The sequence below is a fragment of the Camelina sativa genome, chromosome 18 (genome assembly GCF_000633955.1).
Source record: "Camelina sativa cultivar DH55 chromosome 18, Cs, whole genome shotgun sequence".
Taxonomy (NCBI): Eukaryota; Viridiplantae; Streptophyta; class Magnoliopsida; order Brassicales; family Brassicaceae; genus Camelina; species Camelina sativa.
The window spans coordinates 16,580,400-16,595,852 of NC_025702.1; the positions used below are offsets into that span (position 1 = coordinate 16,580,400).

At 34.9% G+C, this 15,453-nt stretch overlaps 6 protein-coding genes across 12 annotated transcripts in view; 2 read left to right on the forward strand and 4 right to left on the reverse strand.

Annotated features, from left to right (window-relative positions):
• Positions 4 to 2,057, reverse strand: LOC104762065 (suppressor of disruption of TFIIS-like). 3 transcript variants are annotated; one of them, XM_010485282.1, is made up of 9 exons: positions 1,975 to 2,057; positions 1,801 to 1,863; positions 1,629 to 1,694; positions 1,453 to 1,550; positions 1,132 to 1,257; positions 994 to 1,045; positions 818 to 909; positions 630 to 695; positions 4 to 504 (listed from the first exon to the last, which is right to left on the reverse strand). In XM_010485282.1, the coding sequence occupies exons 2-9, from the start codon at positions 1,847 to 1,849 to the stop codon at positions 334 to 336; spliced, it is 720 nt and encodes a 239-aa protein (XP_010483584.1). In that variant the 5' UTR covers positions 1,850 to 1,863; positions 1,975 to 2,057; the 3' UTR covers positions 4 to 333. The 3 variants fall into 3 exon arrangements, with proteins under 3 accessions (XP_010483584.1, XP_010483581.1, XP_010483582.1); XM_010485279.1 differs by having other exon boundaries at positions 818 to 1,045; XM_010485280.1 differs by having other exon boundaries at positions 818 to 1,045; positions 2,013 to 2,036.
• LOC104762066 (suppressor of disruption of TFIIS-like) lies at positions 3,074 to 4,856 on the reverse strand. Of its 4 annotated transcripts, none has more exons than XM_010485285.2 (8): positions 4,800 to 4,856; positions 4,606 to 4,673; positions 4,437 to 4,502; positions 4,224 to 4,321; positions 4,003 to 4,128; positions 3,695 to 3,925; positions 3,496 to 3,561; positions 3,074 to 3,411 (listed from the first exon to the last, which is right to left on the reverse strand). In XM_010485285.2, the coding sequence occupies exons 2-8, from the start codon at positions 4,652 to 4,654 to the stop codon at positions 3,244 to 3,246; spliced, it is 804 nt and encodes a 267-aa protein (XP_010483587.1). In that variant the 5' UTR covers positions 4,655 to 4,673; positions 4,800 to 4,856; the 3' UTR covers positions 3,074 to 3,243. The 4 variants fall into 4 exon arrangements, with proteins under 4 accessions (XP_010483587.1, XP_010483585.1, XP_010483588.1 ...); XM_010485283.2 differs by having other exon boundaries at positions 4,606 to 4,683; XM_010485286.2 differs by lacking the exon at positions 4,800 to 4,856 and adding an exon at positions 4,768 to 4,792.
• On the forward strand, positions 5,831 to 9,512 carry LOC104762068. 2 transcript variants are annotated; one of them, XM_019239960.1, is made up of 2 exons: positions 5,831 to 7,128; positions 8,427 to 9,512. In XM_019239960.1, exons 1-2 carry the CDS (start codon positions 5,965 to 5,967, stop codon positions 8,466 to 8,468), a joined length of 1,206 nt encoding a protein of 401 aa, XP_019095505.1. In that variant the 5' UTR covers positions 5,831 to 5,964; the 3' UTR covers positions 8,469 to 9,512. The 2 variants fall into 2 exon arrangements, with proteins under 2 accessions (XP_019095505.1, XP_010483590.1); XM_010485288.2 differs by lacking the exon at positions 8,427 to 9,512 and having other exon boundaries at positions 5,831 to 7,312.
• On the forward strand, positions 9,588 to 10,806 carry LOC104762067 (putative protein TPRXL). The gene has a single exon (XM_019239969.1). It carries the CDS (start codon positions 10,195 to 10,197, stop codon positions 10,642 to 10,644), a length of 450 nt encoding a protein of 149 aa, XP_019095514.1. The 5' UTR covers positions 9,588 to 10,194; the 3' UTR covers positions 10,645 to 10,806.
• Positions 11,726 to 13,253, reverse strand: LOC104762069 (zinc transporter 2-like). The gene is made up of 2 exons (XM_010485289.1): positions 12,572 to 13,253; positions 11,726 to 12,117 (listed from the first exon to the last, which is right to left on the reverse strand). The coding sequence occupies exons 1-2, from the start codon at positions 13,251 to 13,253 to the stop codon at positions 11,726 to 11,728; spliced, it is 1,074 nt and encodes a 357-aa protein (XP_010483591.1).
• The window catches only part of LOC104762071 (zinc transporter 2-like), a 2,427-nt gene continuing 1,226 nt past the window's right edge, over positions 14,253 to 15,453 (reverse strand). The window contains exon 2 of the mRNA XM_010485290.1: positions 14,253 to 14,644. Within this exon, the coding sequence (XP_010483592.1) occupies positions 14,253 to 14,644 (392 nt within the window). The remainder of the gene's footprint in view (positions 14,645 to 15,453) is intronic.

Below are 15,453 nucleotides of genomic sequence, written 5' to 3' on the forward strand. Positions count from 1 at the left end.
AAGGATGTGCAATATGTTGAACTTCTAAAACCAGGAAAATAATAAATAATAACACACATAAGTATACAGGATATATATATATCAAAAGTTTTGTTTTGTCCTCCTCAATTGTAAAAGCAATTACTAAGTTCTATGGACCACACTCGTGCTATAAATATCGAAACGAAAGATGTCCAATATGTTCCACATGATGTATATAGTATATGTAGATCATTACTCTTTTTATCCACCGTTGCAGCAACGATGAACGATGTATCTTACTCTTAGTATCTATGTGGTAAATATATGTATATGTAAACATCTTCACAAAATTAAGTAAACATGTACACATGATCAAGCTTCAACAGAAGTTGCAATAGAGATTTGTGCGAGGTAACTCATTCTTTCAGATTTCTTGTTGTTGTTGCTGTTGGATTCCGACCATAACTCCGGTAATGCTTTTTTCATGTTGTGAATGCTTTCTAACGCGTAATCACTTCCATCTACTTTTTCTGATTTACCGACCTGTCATAAATTTTAAAATGATATTTTTCATTCAGTACTGTATATAAGTCTTGGAAATGTACATATATGTTTGATGATTTTTCACTAATTTCTTCTAAGAGTTCAACATGTTAACCGGATCTTACCAAGACTGTACGAAGACCCATGACTTTTCCGGTTTGGATGTTCCGGATACTGTCGTCGAAGAACAACTGTAGAGGAAACACCGATTGATATTGAGTATGAGATCAAATACTGATTAAGGTAAAACTAAAATAAAATAAAACAATGTCTAGTTATTATGTTAGTTTTTTAAGTCATCATCAAATCTTACGGCCTTGTGAGGATTGAGCTGTGCAATCTCGAAGGCTTTCTCGAAAGCAATCTTGGCTGGTTTACAGATAACCGGATTCTCGGGAAGATGACCTGTGACACAAGAATTCTCAGCATCATTGGTCTTAGGCTTTAAGGTCTCGAAACTTATGATTCTCTCAAAACAGTCTTCAATACCGAGTCTTTTTAGAGCCCTCATCACATGAACATCATCTCCATTTGAGAACACCTTTAATAAATAAACCAACATTTTATTTAACTGAAATTTAAGCTATTAGAAAAGAAATAGAAAAAAAGAGAAAGATAAAACAATACCAATTTTCGAAAAGGTAGGCTAAGAAGTAGATTTCTCAGAACCGGATCCGGTTTAAGGTTTTCATAGGGTAATCTCCCATGAACATAGCTGTGGTACTCGTCATTGTCGAATTCATAACCTATAGCCTAAATAAATAATCAAATAATTAAAATTTTGGTTTTACAGTAAGTAAGCCAATGTCGTGGAGTTTGTAACAGTGAAACAATTCAGGTGAAGTTTGGAGTCGTCAACTAATACGTATGTGATTATGTGGTCATCCAATATATGTTCCTAGTAATAAATTATTAGTCATTTTCTTGCTTTGATTAACAAAAATATACCTTAAGGCCAGCCATTGAAGTTCCATATGTTCTATAGAGAAGTTGGTTTAGTTCAACAACTCTGTCTTCTTCTACTCCAAGCTTTTGAACCATGAATTCTGCCAAAGGACGGTTCGTAAATTTCCAAGGGTTTCCCTAATAAACATGTTAAATTAAAAAATGAAAAAGACTAGTACCTATGATGTTGTTGGCGCATGCTTCTGACAAACCGGAGCTTAGAGGATATAGAGTATCATCCAAATCTATTGAAAAAAAAAAAAAACAATAGAGATAGATCAATAAAAAAAAATTTAATTGCTTGCATATTCTTAAATTTGATCTAACAAATTAGACATCACTTCTTCTTACCAAAGACAAGACATTCATATCTTGGTGTGGAGTTGGTCACGAATTCCATATTTCTCTTCCAAACTAGCAGATTCAAAAAATACAGAAGTAATGAAAATCAAAAGAAAGATCATTTGAAAATGCAGTTGTGTTTGCAACCAACAAAAATGAAAAGATAGAGGAGACATTATTTACCTTAGTGCTAGATGAGGGTATTAAAAGAGAGAAATTACAAGATTTTAGAGAAATGGTGATGAACTGATGTAGATAAAATATTTGATGAAGCGATTTGATAACGCAGGTATGTATGTGTTTATATAAGAAACAAGCTAATGCGCGTTATAAGCTACGTGAAAACAAAAGTCAATAACAGCGTTCGACTTTTAGTTGTTGCAATCCAATCGTACTTATCAATAGTACATAGTTTAATTTAAAGAAGAAAAAAAAGATACCAGTTCTTATAATATATTCGTTGATGGGGAAATAATTAACCAACATTATTCGTTTGCTTGACCATATGTCACGTTTTCCATATTACTCAAAATTATTTTATAGAGTGGGACGTCTTGAGATTGATATTTTCATGTCAAAATAAGTACACTCACGATTGTTGGTTTAATTACATGTATATAAGTATATAATTAACCCACATAACCACATTCTACATTTTTCGCAATCAATGCAAATGAAGCGAGTTTATTTATACAAAAGTCCATCTTGTAAATATGGTGAAAGAATTTTTGTTTTTTTTTTGTTTTTTTTTTTTTCTGTTGCCGCCTCTGATTTTACTTGATCTTTAATTTTTTTTTTTTTTTTTGGACAAATAATTTATAAATTTTCTGTAGGAATATTTCGTAGTAAATCATGTTGTTGTTTTTGTATTGAGTTATTCCTCAACTATTTGATTTCACCGACCATTTTCGGAAATATCATCTCAATCATCAAGATCTGTCAGTCTCGATGCAACAATATAGTAATCCATATATGCACATGTTATCGTCAAATCAGGGAGGGAAAGCAATTACTCACGACGACATCGACGTCGACCACTGTTTTCACGTGACATTAATTTGGCTTTTCTTTAGTTTTTGCTAATCAAATGATGCGCATAATATTCGAGCCGACACCAAAACTTTTTCAAAATGCTTCGTGTGCCTTTATTTTTTTTTTAAATTTATCTATAAATTAGTTTGTTTTAATTTTTTTATATAGCTATTGTACTTGAGCAGAATTTTCCATCTTTTGTTTTAACCCATCTAAACCAAATGCATTTAGTTAATAAGTTTAACTCATGTATCAAGTGAAAATTACTTAATTGGATCTTTTACTAGTACATAACACAACACTATAAACAAAGTTACAATATATCAACGTATTCAATACAAGATACGAATGGATATATATTTTATTTTATTGAAACATTCATTAAATACGGAAAGATCAGTTGAGGAGCACATGTAAAGTTTAAGCTTGAATAGTAGTTTCAATCGAGATCTGTGTAGCGTAAACAATTCTTTCAGATTCTTTGTCGTTGATGTTGGATTCCAACCATAACTCTGGAAATGCCTCTTTCATGTTGTGAATGCTTTCTAACGCGTAATCACTTCCATCCACCTTTTCTGATTTACCAACCTGAAATAAATTTAAATTAGTAACTTTTCATTTTTTTTTTTTTTGTTTATTTAGGTATTGGTTAACATGTTAACCGGTTCTTACCAATACTGTATGGAGACCAACGGCTTTTCCGGTTTGGATGTTCCGGACACTGTCGTCGAAGAACAACTACACACAAACAAACATGATAATGTTGATTAGGAGATATATATAAAACTATTGATTAAGAGAAAATCTAACCCAACTCAACAGAGAAGTCTAAGAAGCTGTATATGTTTAGTTATTCGTTTATGAAACTTACGGTTTTGTGAGGATCAAGCTGAGCGATTTCGAATGCTTTCTCGAAAGCAATCTCGGTTGGTTTACAGATAACTGGATTCTCGGGAAGATGACCTGTCTCGCAAGAAACCTCAGCAGCCTCGTTGATCACAGGATTCAAGGTCTCGAAACTTATAATTCTCTCAAAACAGTCTTCAATGCCGAGTCTTTTTAGAGCCCTCATCACATGACCATCATCTCCATTCGAGAAAACCTTAACAATCAAACCCGAATCTTATGAATACAATAAAAGTTGAAACTGCGAAACAGATAAGATAAAGAAAACAATACCAGTTTTCGGAAAGGTAGACTAGTGAGGAGATTTCTCAGAACCGGGTCCGGTTTAAGGTTTTCATAAGGTAATCTCCCATGAACAAAGCTGTGGTACTCGTCATTGTCGAATTCATAGCCCACAGCCTGCAGAAATGATCTTGTATATTAAATATCGATTTAACCTATTGTTGTATGTATCTATTCATTGACCAACATAATTATGTTCAAGGTAATTTTACCTTAAGACCAGCCATTGTAGTTCCATGTTTCTTGTAAAGAATATCATTTAGCTCAACTACTCCCTCTTCATCTATTCCAAGCTTTTCAACCATAAATTCTGCACAAGGGTAATTTGGTGATGATTTTAAGGACTTTTTTTCTTTTTTCTTCTCCATATGATATGTTAAACATATAAAGAATTAATCAAAAATATGAAGAGTTAATTAGCATACCTATAATGTTGTTGGTGCATGCGTCTGATAAACCAGAGCTGAAAGGGTAAAGTGTATCATCCAAATCTATTGGAAACAAACATATGAAAAGATCAATAAAATTTGTAATTATTTGCTTCCATTTTCTTGAATGTAATTCAAACAAATTAAATCAAACGAAACTTCTTACCAAAGAGGAGACATTCATATATTGGTGGAGAGGTTTTCACAAATTCCATTTCTTCAGAAACTGCAAATCTGATTGGTTCTAAAAACATCATAAATAAAGAAAACTAAATAATGAGGATTTAAGAATTGAAACTTAGAAAAAGAAATACATGTAGAACAGTACTCTGGTTAGGTAAGGTTAGAAGAAGCAATTACCTATAAAATAATAAAAGATGAGAGAAAAATAATAGACGTGAGAGAAACGAAGAAGAGAAAAATATTTGATGAAGAAAAGAAGAGAGAAACGCAGAGTCGTTATATAAGAAAGTTGAATACGTGTGAGAATATATAAAGTCACTAAAATAATTGAGTATTAATTAATTAATTTAGACAACGAGTAATTCTTTGCTTAATCATCAAGTTTATAATATTTTTCGTTGTCAAAAAAAGGAATTTTTATGATTATAGAAATGGTTCTCATGATTCCCATTAATGTGCAATTCAAAAGCATATAGATATTTCATTAGGCATTACAATAAAGTCCACGCGTCAAAAATTACATATCGTTTCTCTTTGATCATGTCACCCTTCCCAATTTGATCTAGAACTAGAATATACAAATAAGAAAGACTTCTGTGACTGAGATATTCTTGACCGTGTGACATTAAAATACCTAATTTTTTTTTTCCTTACTGTTACTCCTCGATATATACATTTAATGTAAGACCCGAATTGGTCTTATTTTGGTTAAAATATATTTGGTCTTAAACAATGGAAAAGTATATATATATTCGAGACGACTTTTATATACCACAAAAGGGTTCATAATAATATATAGTAAACTCTAATTTTAATATACAAGTAACTATGCTATTAGTGGTCGTGACAACAAATCTGTCATTATTTATTGATTTGCAGCTTTGGCTAAATTAAGTTACGCTGGAAAATAAAATGACAAATGAAAATTAATAAGTCTTAAAGTTAAAGTTGAGTTTCAACATCTTAAGCCCACACTTCATAAGTGGCGCCATGTGCAGCGACCGGTCGGTTTTCAACGGTTAGGACCCCGCCGGCGTTATAGTCAACACATTTTAGCTGAGCCAAAATTTATAGAACCTTCCTCATTTTTTACATTTTTGCCCCCAAGCCCATTACGCTTTTTTAGACCTTAACCTATTTTCATAATGGGCTAGTTTTTATTAGCCCATAGGCCCATTATAATTAGTAAACACTGAAGTAAAAAATTAGTTCACTTTCTCTCTGTGTTATCTGTTTTTTTTTCTTAGTTTCGGGTTCGAAGCAGATATGAAGCTGAAATATTTTTTCTGAATCTTTGTCTTTGTATCTGTCCTTTTTTATTTTTCAAAAAATTATATTCGCCATGGAAGCTGTGCTTCTGTGCTGGAAGGCTGTTCCTCGAGCTACGACGCCGTTGGGAGAATCCCGAAAGTTTTCGTTCAGGCATTTAAACAAACACCTTAAGTGCAATTCGATTCGTGCTGATTCCAGAACCACTCCGTTACTTCCAAGTTTCGAAGCGATTAAGAGTCCATCTATCTGGAGAGGTGCCTCGTTCCCAGTTAGAAAAGGTTCATGGGTTTCGCCCAGATGCTCGATTTCTAGCTCTACTGTTTCGGATTCCGATAACCCTTTCCTTGGCCAATTCAAAACCTTCTCTTTTGGTTCACTGGTGGAGAAAGTTCGGGACTTGAAGAAAGTGAAGCCCATAGATTTTGCGAAGTTAGCTCTTGTTCTATCGGTTGTGACTTTGGCTGCTAGAAAGCTCGTGACTTTGGCTCTGGACCCTTTCTTATGGATGTATTTCAGCTGGACATGGCTGTTCTGGCCTTGGTTTATCGCTGTGGGTCTTGCGGGTTACGGGATTTACTGTTTCCGTAGGCACTGGCTTGGGGAAGCCAATGCCTTTGAGCAGCTTGGTATTGTGAGTTCAGTTTTCACATGGCTTACACTTGTGCCTCCTGCTTATTTCAATGGTTATCTTGAAGGCTGGCCTTATGTGTTCTTCTTGGCTTATCATTACTTCTTCTTCTTCAATGTAACTGTGAGAAAAAGGCTCTATGGAGATTACTATGCTCGCTCCCATGATCCCAAATGGGATGTGAACACGCCTTTATGGTCTCGGGTTTTGTTTGGTGTTGGTGTCATGGTTGGACATTGGCTTGCTGCTTTTGAAGGGCCTGAGCTGCACCGTTTACCAGGTGGTTGGGCTAATCTAGGGATATGGATTTTGATTGTGGTTACAATGCTTATGCATTACGATTCAACGCTATATCTTGCTAGATATTCTGAAAAGGTTGTGGTTCCAACGGCTGTTGTGCAATTTGGTCCTTATAGATGGGTCAGGCATCCGATATATGCTTCTACGATGCTTCTCTTCGCTACATACTGCACTGCTCTGCGTGCGCCTTTGAGTCTGTTGTTTCTTTTAGCTGTTTCTTTGGTTTACTATAACAAGAAGGCAAAGCTGGAGGAAGAATTGATGGTGGAGAATTTCGGGCAAAGCTATTCGGATTATGCTGATAAGGTTAGGCACAAGTTCATTCCTTTTGTTTACTAGTGCTTTTAGAGGAACATGTATTGTGTGTCTAGTTATCTGGTATCTATCAGTCAGAGATGTATGAATGAAGCTGAGTTGGATTTTGTTATTTTTAATGGTAATGGTAGGCTTGTGAAAGGGATATGCTTTTATGCTATTCATGGTTCTCTTACTTTCTATTTCAAGATATTTGTCATTAGTAATTAATTAGTAATATTAGTTTAAAGTTCAAAACTTTGGGTTAGCACGAATCTGAAAAGTGATTGGCTCTTATGGAAAACCAAACTTCACATCATCTTTGATTGCTTGTAGCTGTAGCTTATGAGTGTTGAGTTATTTCCTAACACATACTTTGATTGAGTGCTTTATAGTATTAGTAGTGCCTTATCTTTTGTCCTTGTTTTGGTGATCCAATTTCGCTGTCGCATAAATCAACCGTGATTTGCTGCATCCATTTTCTTTTCTTGACTTGATCCATTTAATTGGGTACATGTGACCCTAATTTTGTAAATCTCCTGATCTAAACTGATTCCCTGACTTAAAGTTTATGAACAACTTCAGTTAAAAACTAAAGCTGCCTGCTTTCTTTCTGAGTGTTTTCGCCTTTACACGTAAGAAACCGCACAGGGAACAATCTTAATCATGATTAGTCTAAATAAAGTGACATTTCTAATCTAATAATTTTCCTAATCCCACTTGTTCCACACTAATCAATCATGTTTAGTTTAATAAAATTCTTCAATCCTGATACAAACTTTTTTTTTTTTTTTTTTATCGTCCTTTGCATTTGCAACCCATTATCAAACTCCACCTGGAAATGTTTCTTTAATTGGCTTCTTCATGGTACTTTGGAGAAAAAAAGGTTTTGAGGTTTGTGTATATAAAACACTTGAGATCTTGATATATGTCATATTGAAAACTCTTTAGGTTTGGCTTCTGTTCCTGACACTTGTATAGTGAAGTGGGCTTGTGTTATATTGATGCAATCTCTCTCTCTTTATTCAAAAGTCAATTAGAGATCTTGATGCTACTTCTGTCCCTTTCCACGTGATTTTACATCGACCAACTAGCTTTCTTCATATGAGTGTATATATTCATGTACCTATCCCTCTCAATTCCTTATCACCAAAATCATCTTGCTGATTCATTTGCTTTCAGAATCATCTTGCTTTCCTCTTTGCTTTTTTCATTTGTTGGGTTAAAACCAAAGAAGTTCCCAAATTTAGAGCTCGAAACCGATAAGGATCTTTTCTGCGGTTGATATAGCTGGGTTCTTCGATGAATAGGGTAAAAGGTGTAGCCCTTTGGTGGATGTTACCAGCCAGTAGTCGCAGATGCAGCACCATTAAGATTCACAAGAGATGTGGTTCCCTTTGTTTTCGCCCCTCGATCCGAAGAAAAGGGTTCCTTTCGAGTGGGAATCTTGATGATGCTGCATCAGCAAATACATGGCTACTATTGTCAGTTTCTTTGTTCATTCTCTAGTAAAGATGTCTTGGAGATCGATCTTACAAGGACACAAAACCAAGAAGGTAAAGTCCCTTTTCTCTTCTCTGACTCATGATCATGCACATGTTGTGAAATATCTTTTTAATTAATGGTGTTTCTATCTTGCTTATGTTATTGGCAAAACCATTCACATGTGGACCTTTCAAAAGATCCCCACACATGCTTGAAAAACCCAAACAAGATTATAACAACTGTGTATTTAAAACACTGATAAGGTTCTAATCTTGAATGTGAATAATAGTGAGAACTCAGAAGTGAGAGGTCTCTTGTGGTTACGGTTGTGGGAACTCACATGGTTACATGTGAAAATGGTCCATAAGTGTGTTTTTTTAGTCAACTCTTTGCCGTTGGTCCCAAGCTTTATTGTGTATTTATATAGTTTCTTTGACCCGATCAAGAAAAAAATAAAACATTGTTTCCACATGGATCATATGAATCTCGAGGCACATTTTCCTTGTTGAAAATATCTTGGTTAAGGCTTAAGGGAGAAATTTAGTGCATACAGAAACTGTAAATAAGAAATATATAGAAAGTCTTTTTTTGTTCTTGAATAAAATTATATTAAAAAATGTTCAAAGTTTACATAAATTGGTGGTCAATCGTGCAATGGAATATAGTGAAAGTAAATTCAGATTTCACTTGCTATTTGTTTTACGACTTTTCTTTGGCTAATCGTACACTAATGGTCCCAACTCGGGATAATGTTTTTAATCCCGCATTTGTAAGCTTTTTGAATAAGTAATTGAAGATGACAGAGCTTGTAAGTAATGACGTCGATAACATATAGTTTAATGAGCTTGTGTACTTAATATTATTATGTGAAGTTCTAGCCCGATAAATCAGAATCTCTCCTAAGTTTGACCCCAAAAAAAGCCAGAGTCTCTCAAAGATGATATGCCATGTTACATTTGAAATTAAAAAATCCGAATAATGTATTCGAATTGTGTTAGATTTCCACATAATCAAATTAGTTACGTATCCATGCATAATTTATCAATAATTTGGAACAGAGCATGTAATATCATTGTTTTGGATATTAACGTTATTGTACCACCACTCCAATTTGAATCTAGTAATATATTTTATGGTAAATTGTTGAATGATTTGTCACTTGTCAAGTACTGTATTACGTTAAGAATCATATATAAGTCAAATTTGCGTTATACCTTGAAAAAGAATTATTGTGTACTACATTAATATGTACTACTGTCTGTTTTGTTTTTAAATGTTTTTAACAATACTGAATAACACCACAATAATATTCAATTTTTCTCGATTTAAGAAAAATATTATTTCCTTGGACAACCTCTATAGATACATGTGTGTGTAGTAGTAGACAAATGTAAATATTACAAAAATTGTAGTACAATATAAGTTTGACCAATATTTCATTCTAACTCACTAATATTCTCTTTGCTCCGTCTTCAATTCAAACATCAAACACACTCACACAGAGAGATACACATATGCTACATTAATTGATGTGCATTTATATACTGAGTAGTTTGATCAGAAGAAACGACTGAGAAAATCCACTCTTGATTGATGGATGATGAGACGTTGTGGAAAGTTTCCAAGAAAGATTTCATCTTCGAAACCACTCATTTCTCTTCAAAACATCATGTTTTCACACGAAGCTTCTCAACAAAAACTTCGTCTTCGTCTTCTTCAAACCCCGTATTCACACGAAGTTTCTCAACTAAACCCACTTCGTATTCTTCATCATCAGAGCCCACCTTTAGACGTAGTTTCTCTGCAAAGCCTACTCCTTCGAAATCTCCGTTTCTATCTAGAAGCGGTTCAACGAAATGCCAAGCTGATGGTACATCTTCCACGACTTCTTCTGCTTCCAAGTGTTCCATCTCTCGGAGCTTGTCTCAGAAAGGAGCTTCGGTGACCCGAAAGTGTCGTAATATGGCCAAGGAGCACAAGTCTCGGTTTTACATCATGAAACGCTGCGTTTCAATGCTCGTTTGTTGGCACAAACATGCCTGAGAGATCATCGTTATGAATGTGAAGAGACAAGACTAGGTTAAATAATTACAGATTTTTTACTCTCTTTTTTTTTTTCGTTTCATTTTCTTTACACATCTTTTAATTTTTTGAAAGCACAAATCTGTATCGATGATACACTCATTTCCATTTTAATTAAATGTATTTTTTATTACGCAGTGTTCTTTTATACTTTAACCAAAAAAAACTACTAGTAGAAAGAAAAAACTGCAAAAAATTACTTTGCAATTGAAAAATATAATGGACTACTAATTTGTTTTGTTTTGTATTATTGTGCCAAAAAAGTCTAACATACTATACATTGAATGATTGTGTTGAACATCTTTTTTTTTAGAATCGCATTTGTATCATCGACTACGACTCAAAATGTAATGTAACAGTACAAAGTGTTACTGAATTTATCTTAGTCAAACTATATTTTTCTAAGCTGTTTTCTTTCGATTGAAATGGTTGTATACTGCTCTAATTTTTTGTGATACAGACGGAGTAATATTTGTATTGAAGTTAGAGAGATTCCTTCTGAAACATTGGGAAATTAAAAGACATAAACAAAACTGTACCAAGTGTCCGGTGTTCCAGGTCCACCGTTCGCATATATATTTGTCGGTCCATATTATTGTTAAAAAGTAAATATTGGTACTATCGTTTTGAAATACTGATTGATATAACTATTTGCAAATTAAACCGCATTGCTTTACAATTTTTGTTTGTTGGTTCAAACGCATTGTTGGGCTTGACGTTGACCGAATATAATCTGTAATGGATCTTTTAAGAAGAAGAAATCCTATGTGATAACTAAATCCATTGTGCATGTGAATCTAATTTTCTTTTTCTTCTATTTGTCTCCGCTAGAGAGTATCTGGAATAGAGAAGCCGAAAATGGCTTGGTGGCTCCTCATCAGTCATCAGTCATCACAAATGCTTACTTTTTCTGTTTTTACAAAGATTTACATTAAGTTGTTAATCCAACGAACATTAATATAATAAGAAGAAAAAAAAGCAATAATTTGAACAAAGATAGATGAAAAAAAACTAATTAATGAAACTAAAGTATCACCAAAAATCAATCCCAAATCATAACAAAAGAGAGCAAAGCAACTCCGAGGAAGACAGCAAGAAACTTGTAGACTGGCTTGTCGAAGTAACATTTCTCACGAGGCTTGTATCCCTTTGAGATGAGATGGTTAACCGCAACATACACAAAAACTCCACACGCAAGGCTCATGGAGATCGCATAGGTCCAGTCACCAGCGGCTCCTTGGCTAGTGGCATTGATGCCAATACCAATCCCGACGCCTATGGGACTCGATATCCCAAAGGCCAAGGAGTAGACAACGGTGAGGAAAAATGGTCGTTTTGGGATTAACTTGAGGAGAGCTATTCCCATTGCTACAGCTGCGAAGACCTTGTGCAATGATATCGTCCATAGGTTTCTCCAAGCGTCGCTTTTAGTTTCTAACCAAATATTCATAATAGAATGTTGTTAAAGAATAATGTCGCACACTTATACATACACATCATGAATTGGGTCCATCTTTAGGTTTATAATTTGTGACTTTCGTATAAATTTCGTAATGCCTAGCTAGATTTCTCTACTAGAATATACCTAGTATGTTTTTAAGTACTTATATATTCCACGCTACCAGAATTCAGTTCTGGTTATAACATGATACAAAGTATCTCATGGTCACATTATAGCTAGTATGTTGCATAAGATACTATCTTTCTGAATTTACAATTTCGATCAACAAGAGATGTTCCATGATTTAACTACATAATTTGGCACCAAACCTAATTAATAGAGTGAGTAGATTACAAAAAGTCACATAAAATGAATGATTATAACTACATAGTTTGGCTACATGGTTTATTTAGCGAACCAATTAGGGTTTTCATGATTGATAGTTACCTGAAAGACCAATGGCGATTCCCTCGAAGATGGAGTGAAAACAAAGTGCAAAAATCAGCAAAGCTGTGTCTCCAAATCCAGTAGTCCGCAAAATCACTTGATTCACATCCACACCAGTACTTCTTATCTCACGATGGTCTTCCTCTTTCACTGCCACATCATCATCATCATCCACCCTCGACTCTCCGGCGACAGCTCCGCCGTGGTGGTTATTACTTCCAGCCGCTACAAACGAAACCGCCACGTCTGCGAGCATTGTAAGGCAATATCCAGCGGCTGCTAACATGAAGGCGTAAGGATACTCTTTGTGTTTTAACCCTCTAAAAGTCTCGTTAGCGTCGCTGAGGAAATGGATTAGAGCGGTCGCGAGGAAAATACCACCGGAGAATTGAGTTCCGAGGAGGAGAAAAGACTCGTTCCATCGGTAAAAGTAAGGTGAGATACCGGCTAAGAATGTGCTAAAGAAGAGTATTATAATACAATAGATCTTTACAAGCACCAAACTTTTCGATCGGAGATTCACGACGGTGGTTGTTCCGGTTGCAGGAGGTGGTTGGTTGGTCGGCTCTTCTTCGTCTCCGTCGTCTATGCCACCGTGAGCAAGAATCAAGGAGAAACAAAGGAAGAGAATAGAGAAGAAAAAGAGAGTTGACTTTAGGGTTTTGGAAGAAGACAAAGCCATTTTAGTTAGTTATTTTTTTCTTTTGTTTCTCAATTATTGTTTGTTTGTGTTGTGTTCTTTTCTCAATTGATGAAACATATATATATTTAGTGTATGTTTTTTTATATATATATGTTGTTGGTGATTGTAGTACAGTGTTGACTTTTTTTGTTGGAGATTTGCTGTGACAAGTACAACGGTAAAGTAATTCGGAAGTTGTACTACAAAAAAAGTACAAGTGAAGGTCTAATAATCATCGCCGGCGACCAAAGAGCTAGCTGTTTCCTTGTGAAACGCCATGTACCGGATTCAAGTGAAGGTCTATAATTAGTATCAGAATATTATCAAATCAAATTGTTTCCCAAATAGGTTTGCCTTTAATAGCAAAAATATTGGATATATATATATATATATATATATATATATANTGTGATACAGACGGAGTAATATTTGTATTGAAGTTAGAGAGATTCCTTCTGAAACATTGGGAAATTAAAAGACATAAACAAAACTGTACCAAGTGTCCGGTGTTCCAGGTCCACCGTTCGCATATATATTTGTCGGTCCATATTATTGTTAAAAAGTAAATATTGGTACTATCGTTTTGAAATACTGATTGATATAACTATTTGCAAATTAAACCGCATTGCTTTACAATTTTTGTTTGTTGGTTCAAACGCATTGTTGGGCTTGACGTTGACCGAATATAATCTGTAATGGATCTTTTAAGAAGAAGAAATCCTATGTGATAACTAAATCCATTGTGCATGTGAATCTAATTTTCTTTTTCTTCTATTTGTCTCCGCTAGAGAGTATCTGGAATAGAGAAGCCGAAAATGGCTTGGTGGCTCCTCATCAGTCATCAGTCATCACAAATGCTTACTTTTTCTGTTTTTACAAAGATTTACATTAAGTTGTTAATCCAACGAACATTAATATAATAAGAAGAAAAAAAAGCAATAATTTGAACAAAGATAGATGAAAAAAAACTAATTAATGAAACTAAAGTATCACCAAAAATCAATCCCAAATCATAACAAAAGAGAGCAAAGCAACTCCGAGGAAGACAGCAAGAAACTTGTAGACTGGCTTGTCGAAGTAACATTTCTCACGAGGCTTGTATCCCTTTGAGATGAGATGGTTAACCGCAACATACACAAAAACTCCACACGCAAGGCTCATGGAGATCGCATAGGTCCAGTCACCAGCGGCTCCTTGGCTAGTGGCATTGATGCCAATACCAATCCCGACGCCTATGGGACTCGATATCCCAAAGGCCAAGGAGTAGACAACGGTGAGGAAAAATGGTCGTTTTGGGATTAACTTGAGGAGAGCTATTCCCATTGCTACAGCTGCGAAGACCTTGTGCAATGATATCGTCCATAGGTTTCTCCAAGCGTCGCTTTTAGTTTCTAACCAAATATTCATAATAGAATGTTGTTAAAGAATAATGTCGCACACTTATACATACACATCATGAATTGGGTCCATCTTTAGGTTTATAATTTGTGACTTTCGTATAAATTTCGTAATGCCTAGCTAGATTTCTCTACTAGAATATACCTAGTATGTTTTTAAGTACTTATATATTCCACGCTACCAGAATTCAGTTCTGGTTATAACATGATACAAAGTATCTCATGGTCACATTATAGCTAGTATGTTGCATAAGATACTATCTTTCTGAATTTACAATTTCGATCAACAAGAGATGTTCCATGATTTAACTACATAATTTGGCACCAAACCTAATTAATAGAGTGAGTAGATTACAAAAAGTCACATAAAATGAATGATTATAACTACATAGTTTGGCTACATGGTTTATTTAGCGAACCAATTAGGGTTTTCATGATTGATAGTTACCTGAAAGACCAATGGCGATTCCCTCGAAGATGGAGTGAAAACAAAGTGCAAAAATCAGCAAAGCTGTGTCTCCAAATCCAGTAGTCCGCAAAATCACTTGATTCACATCCACACCAGTACTTCTTATCTCACGATGGTCTTCCTCTTTCACTGCCACATCATCATCATCATCCACCCTCGACTCTCCGGCGACAGCTCCGCCGTGGTGGTTATTACTTCCAGCCGCTACAAACGAAACCGCCACGTCTGCGAGCATTGTAAGGCAATATCCAGCGGCTGCTAACATGAAGGCGTAAGGATACTCTTTGTGTTTTAACCCTCTAAAAGTCTCGTTAGCGTCGCTGAGGAAATGGAT

Excerpts from the sequence above, each read along its gene's own strand:
- LOC104762065 (XM_010485279.1), bottom strand. The coding sequence starts at position 1,849 with ATGGAATTCGTGACCAACTCCACACCAAGATATGAATGTCTTGTCTTT. Across the intron at positions 696-817 it reads AGCTCAATCCTCACAAGGCC|TTGTTCTTCGACGACAGTAT; the intron begins GTAAGATTTGAT and ends TTTCCTCTACAG. Across the intron at positions 505-629 it reads TGGGTCTTCGTACAGTCTTG|GTCGGTAAATCAGAAAAAGT; the intron begins GTAAGATCCGGT and ends AATTTATGACAG.
- LOC104762066 (XM_010485285.2), bottom strand. The coding sequence starts at position 4,654 with ATGGAATTTGTGAAAACCTCTCCACCAATATATGAATGTCTCCTCTTT. Across the intron at positions 4,322-4,436 it reads ATGCACCAACAACATTATAG|AATTTATGGTTGAAAAGCTT; the intron begins GTATGCTAATTA and ends ACCCTTGTGCAG. Across the intron at positions 4,129-4,223 it reads CTACAATGGCTGGTCTTAAG|GCTGTGGGCTATGAATTCGA; the intron begins GTAAAATTACCT and ends TCATTTCTGCAG.
- LOC104762068 (XM_019239960.1), top strand. The coding sequence starts at position 5,965 with ATGGAAGCTGTGCTTCTGTGCTGGAAGGCTGTTCCTCGAGCTACGACG. Across the intron at positions 7,129-8,426 it reads ATTCGGATTATGCTGATAAG|GGTAAAAGGTGTAGCCCTTT; the intron begins GTTAGGCACAAG and ends TTCGATGAATAG.
- LOC104762069 (XM_010485289.1), bottom strand. The coding sequence starts at position 13,253 with ATGGCTTTGTCTTCTTCCAAAACCCTAAAGTCAACTCTCTTTTTCTTC. Across the intron at positions 12,118-12,571 it reads AATCGCCATTGGTCTTTCAG|AAACTAAAAGCGACGCTTGG; the intron begins GTAACTATCAAT and ends ATATTTGGTTAG.
- LOC104762067 (XM_019239969.1), top strand. The coding sequence starts at position 10,195 with ATGGATGATGAGACGTTGTGGAAAGTTTCCAAGAAAGATTTCATCTTC.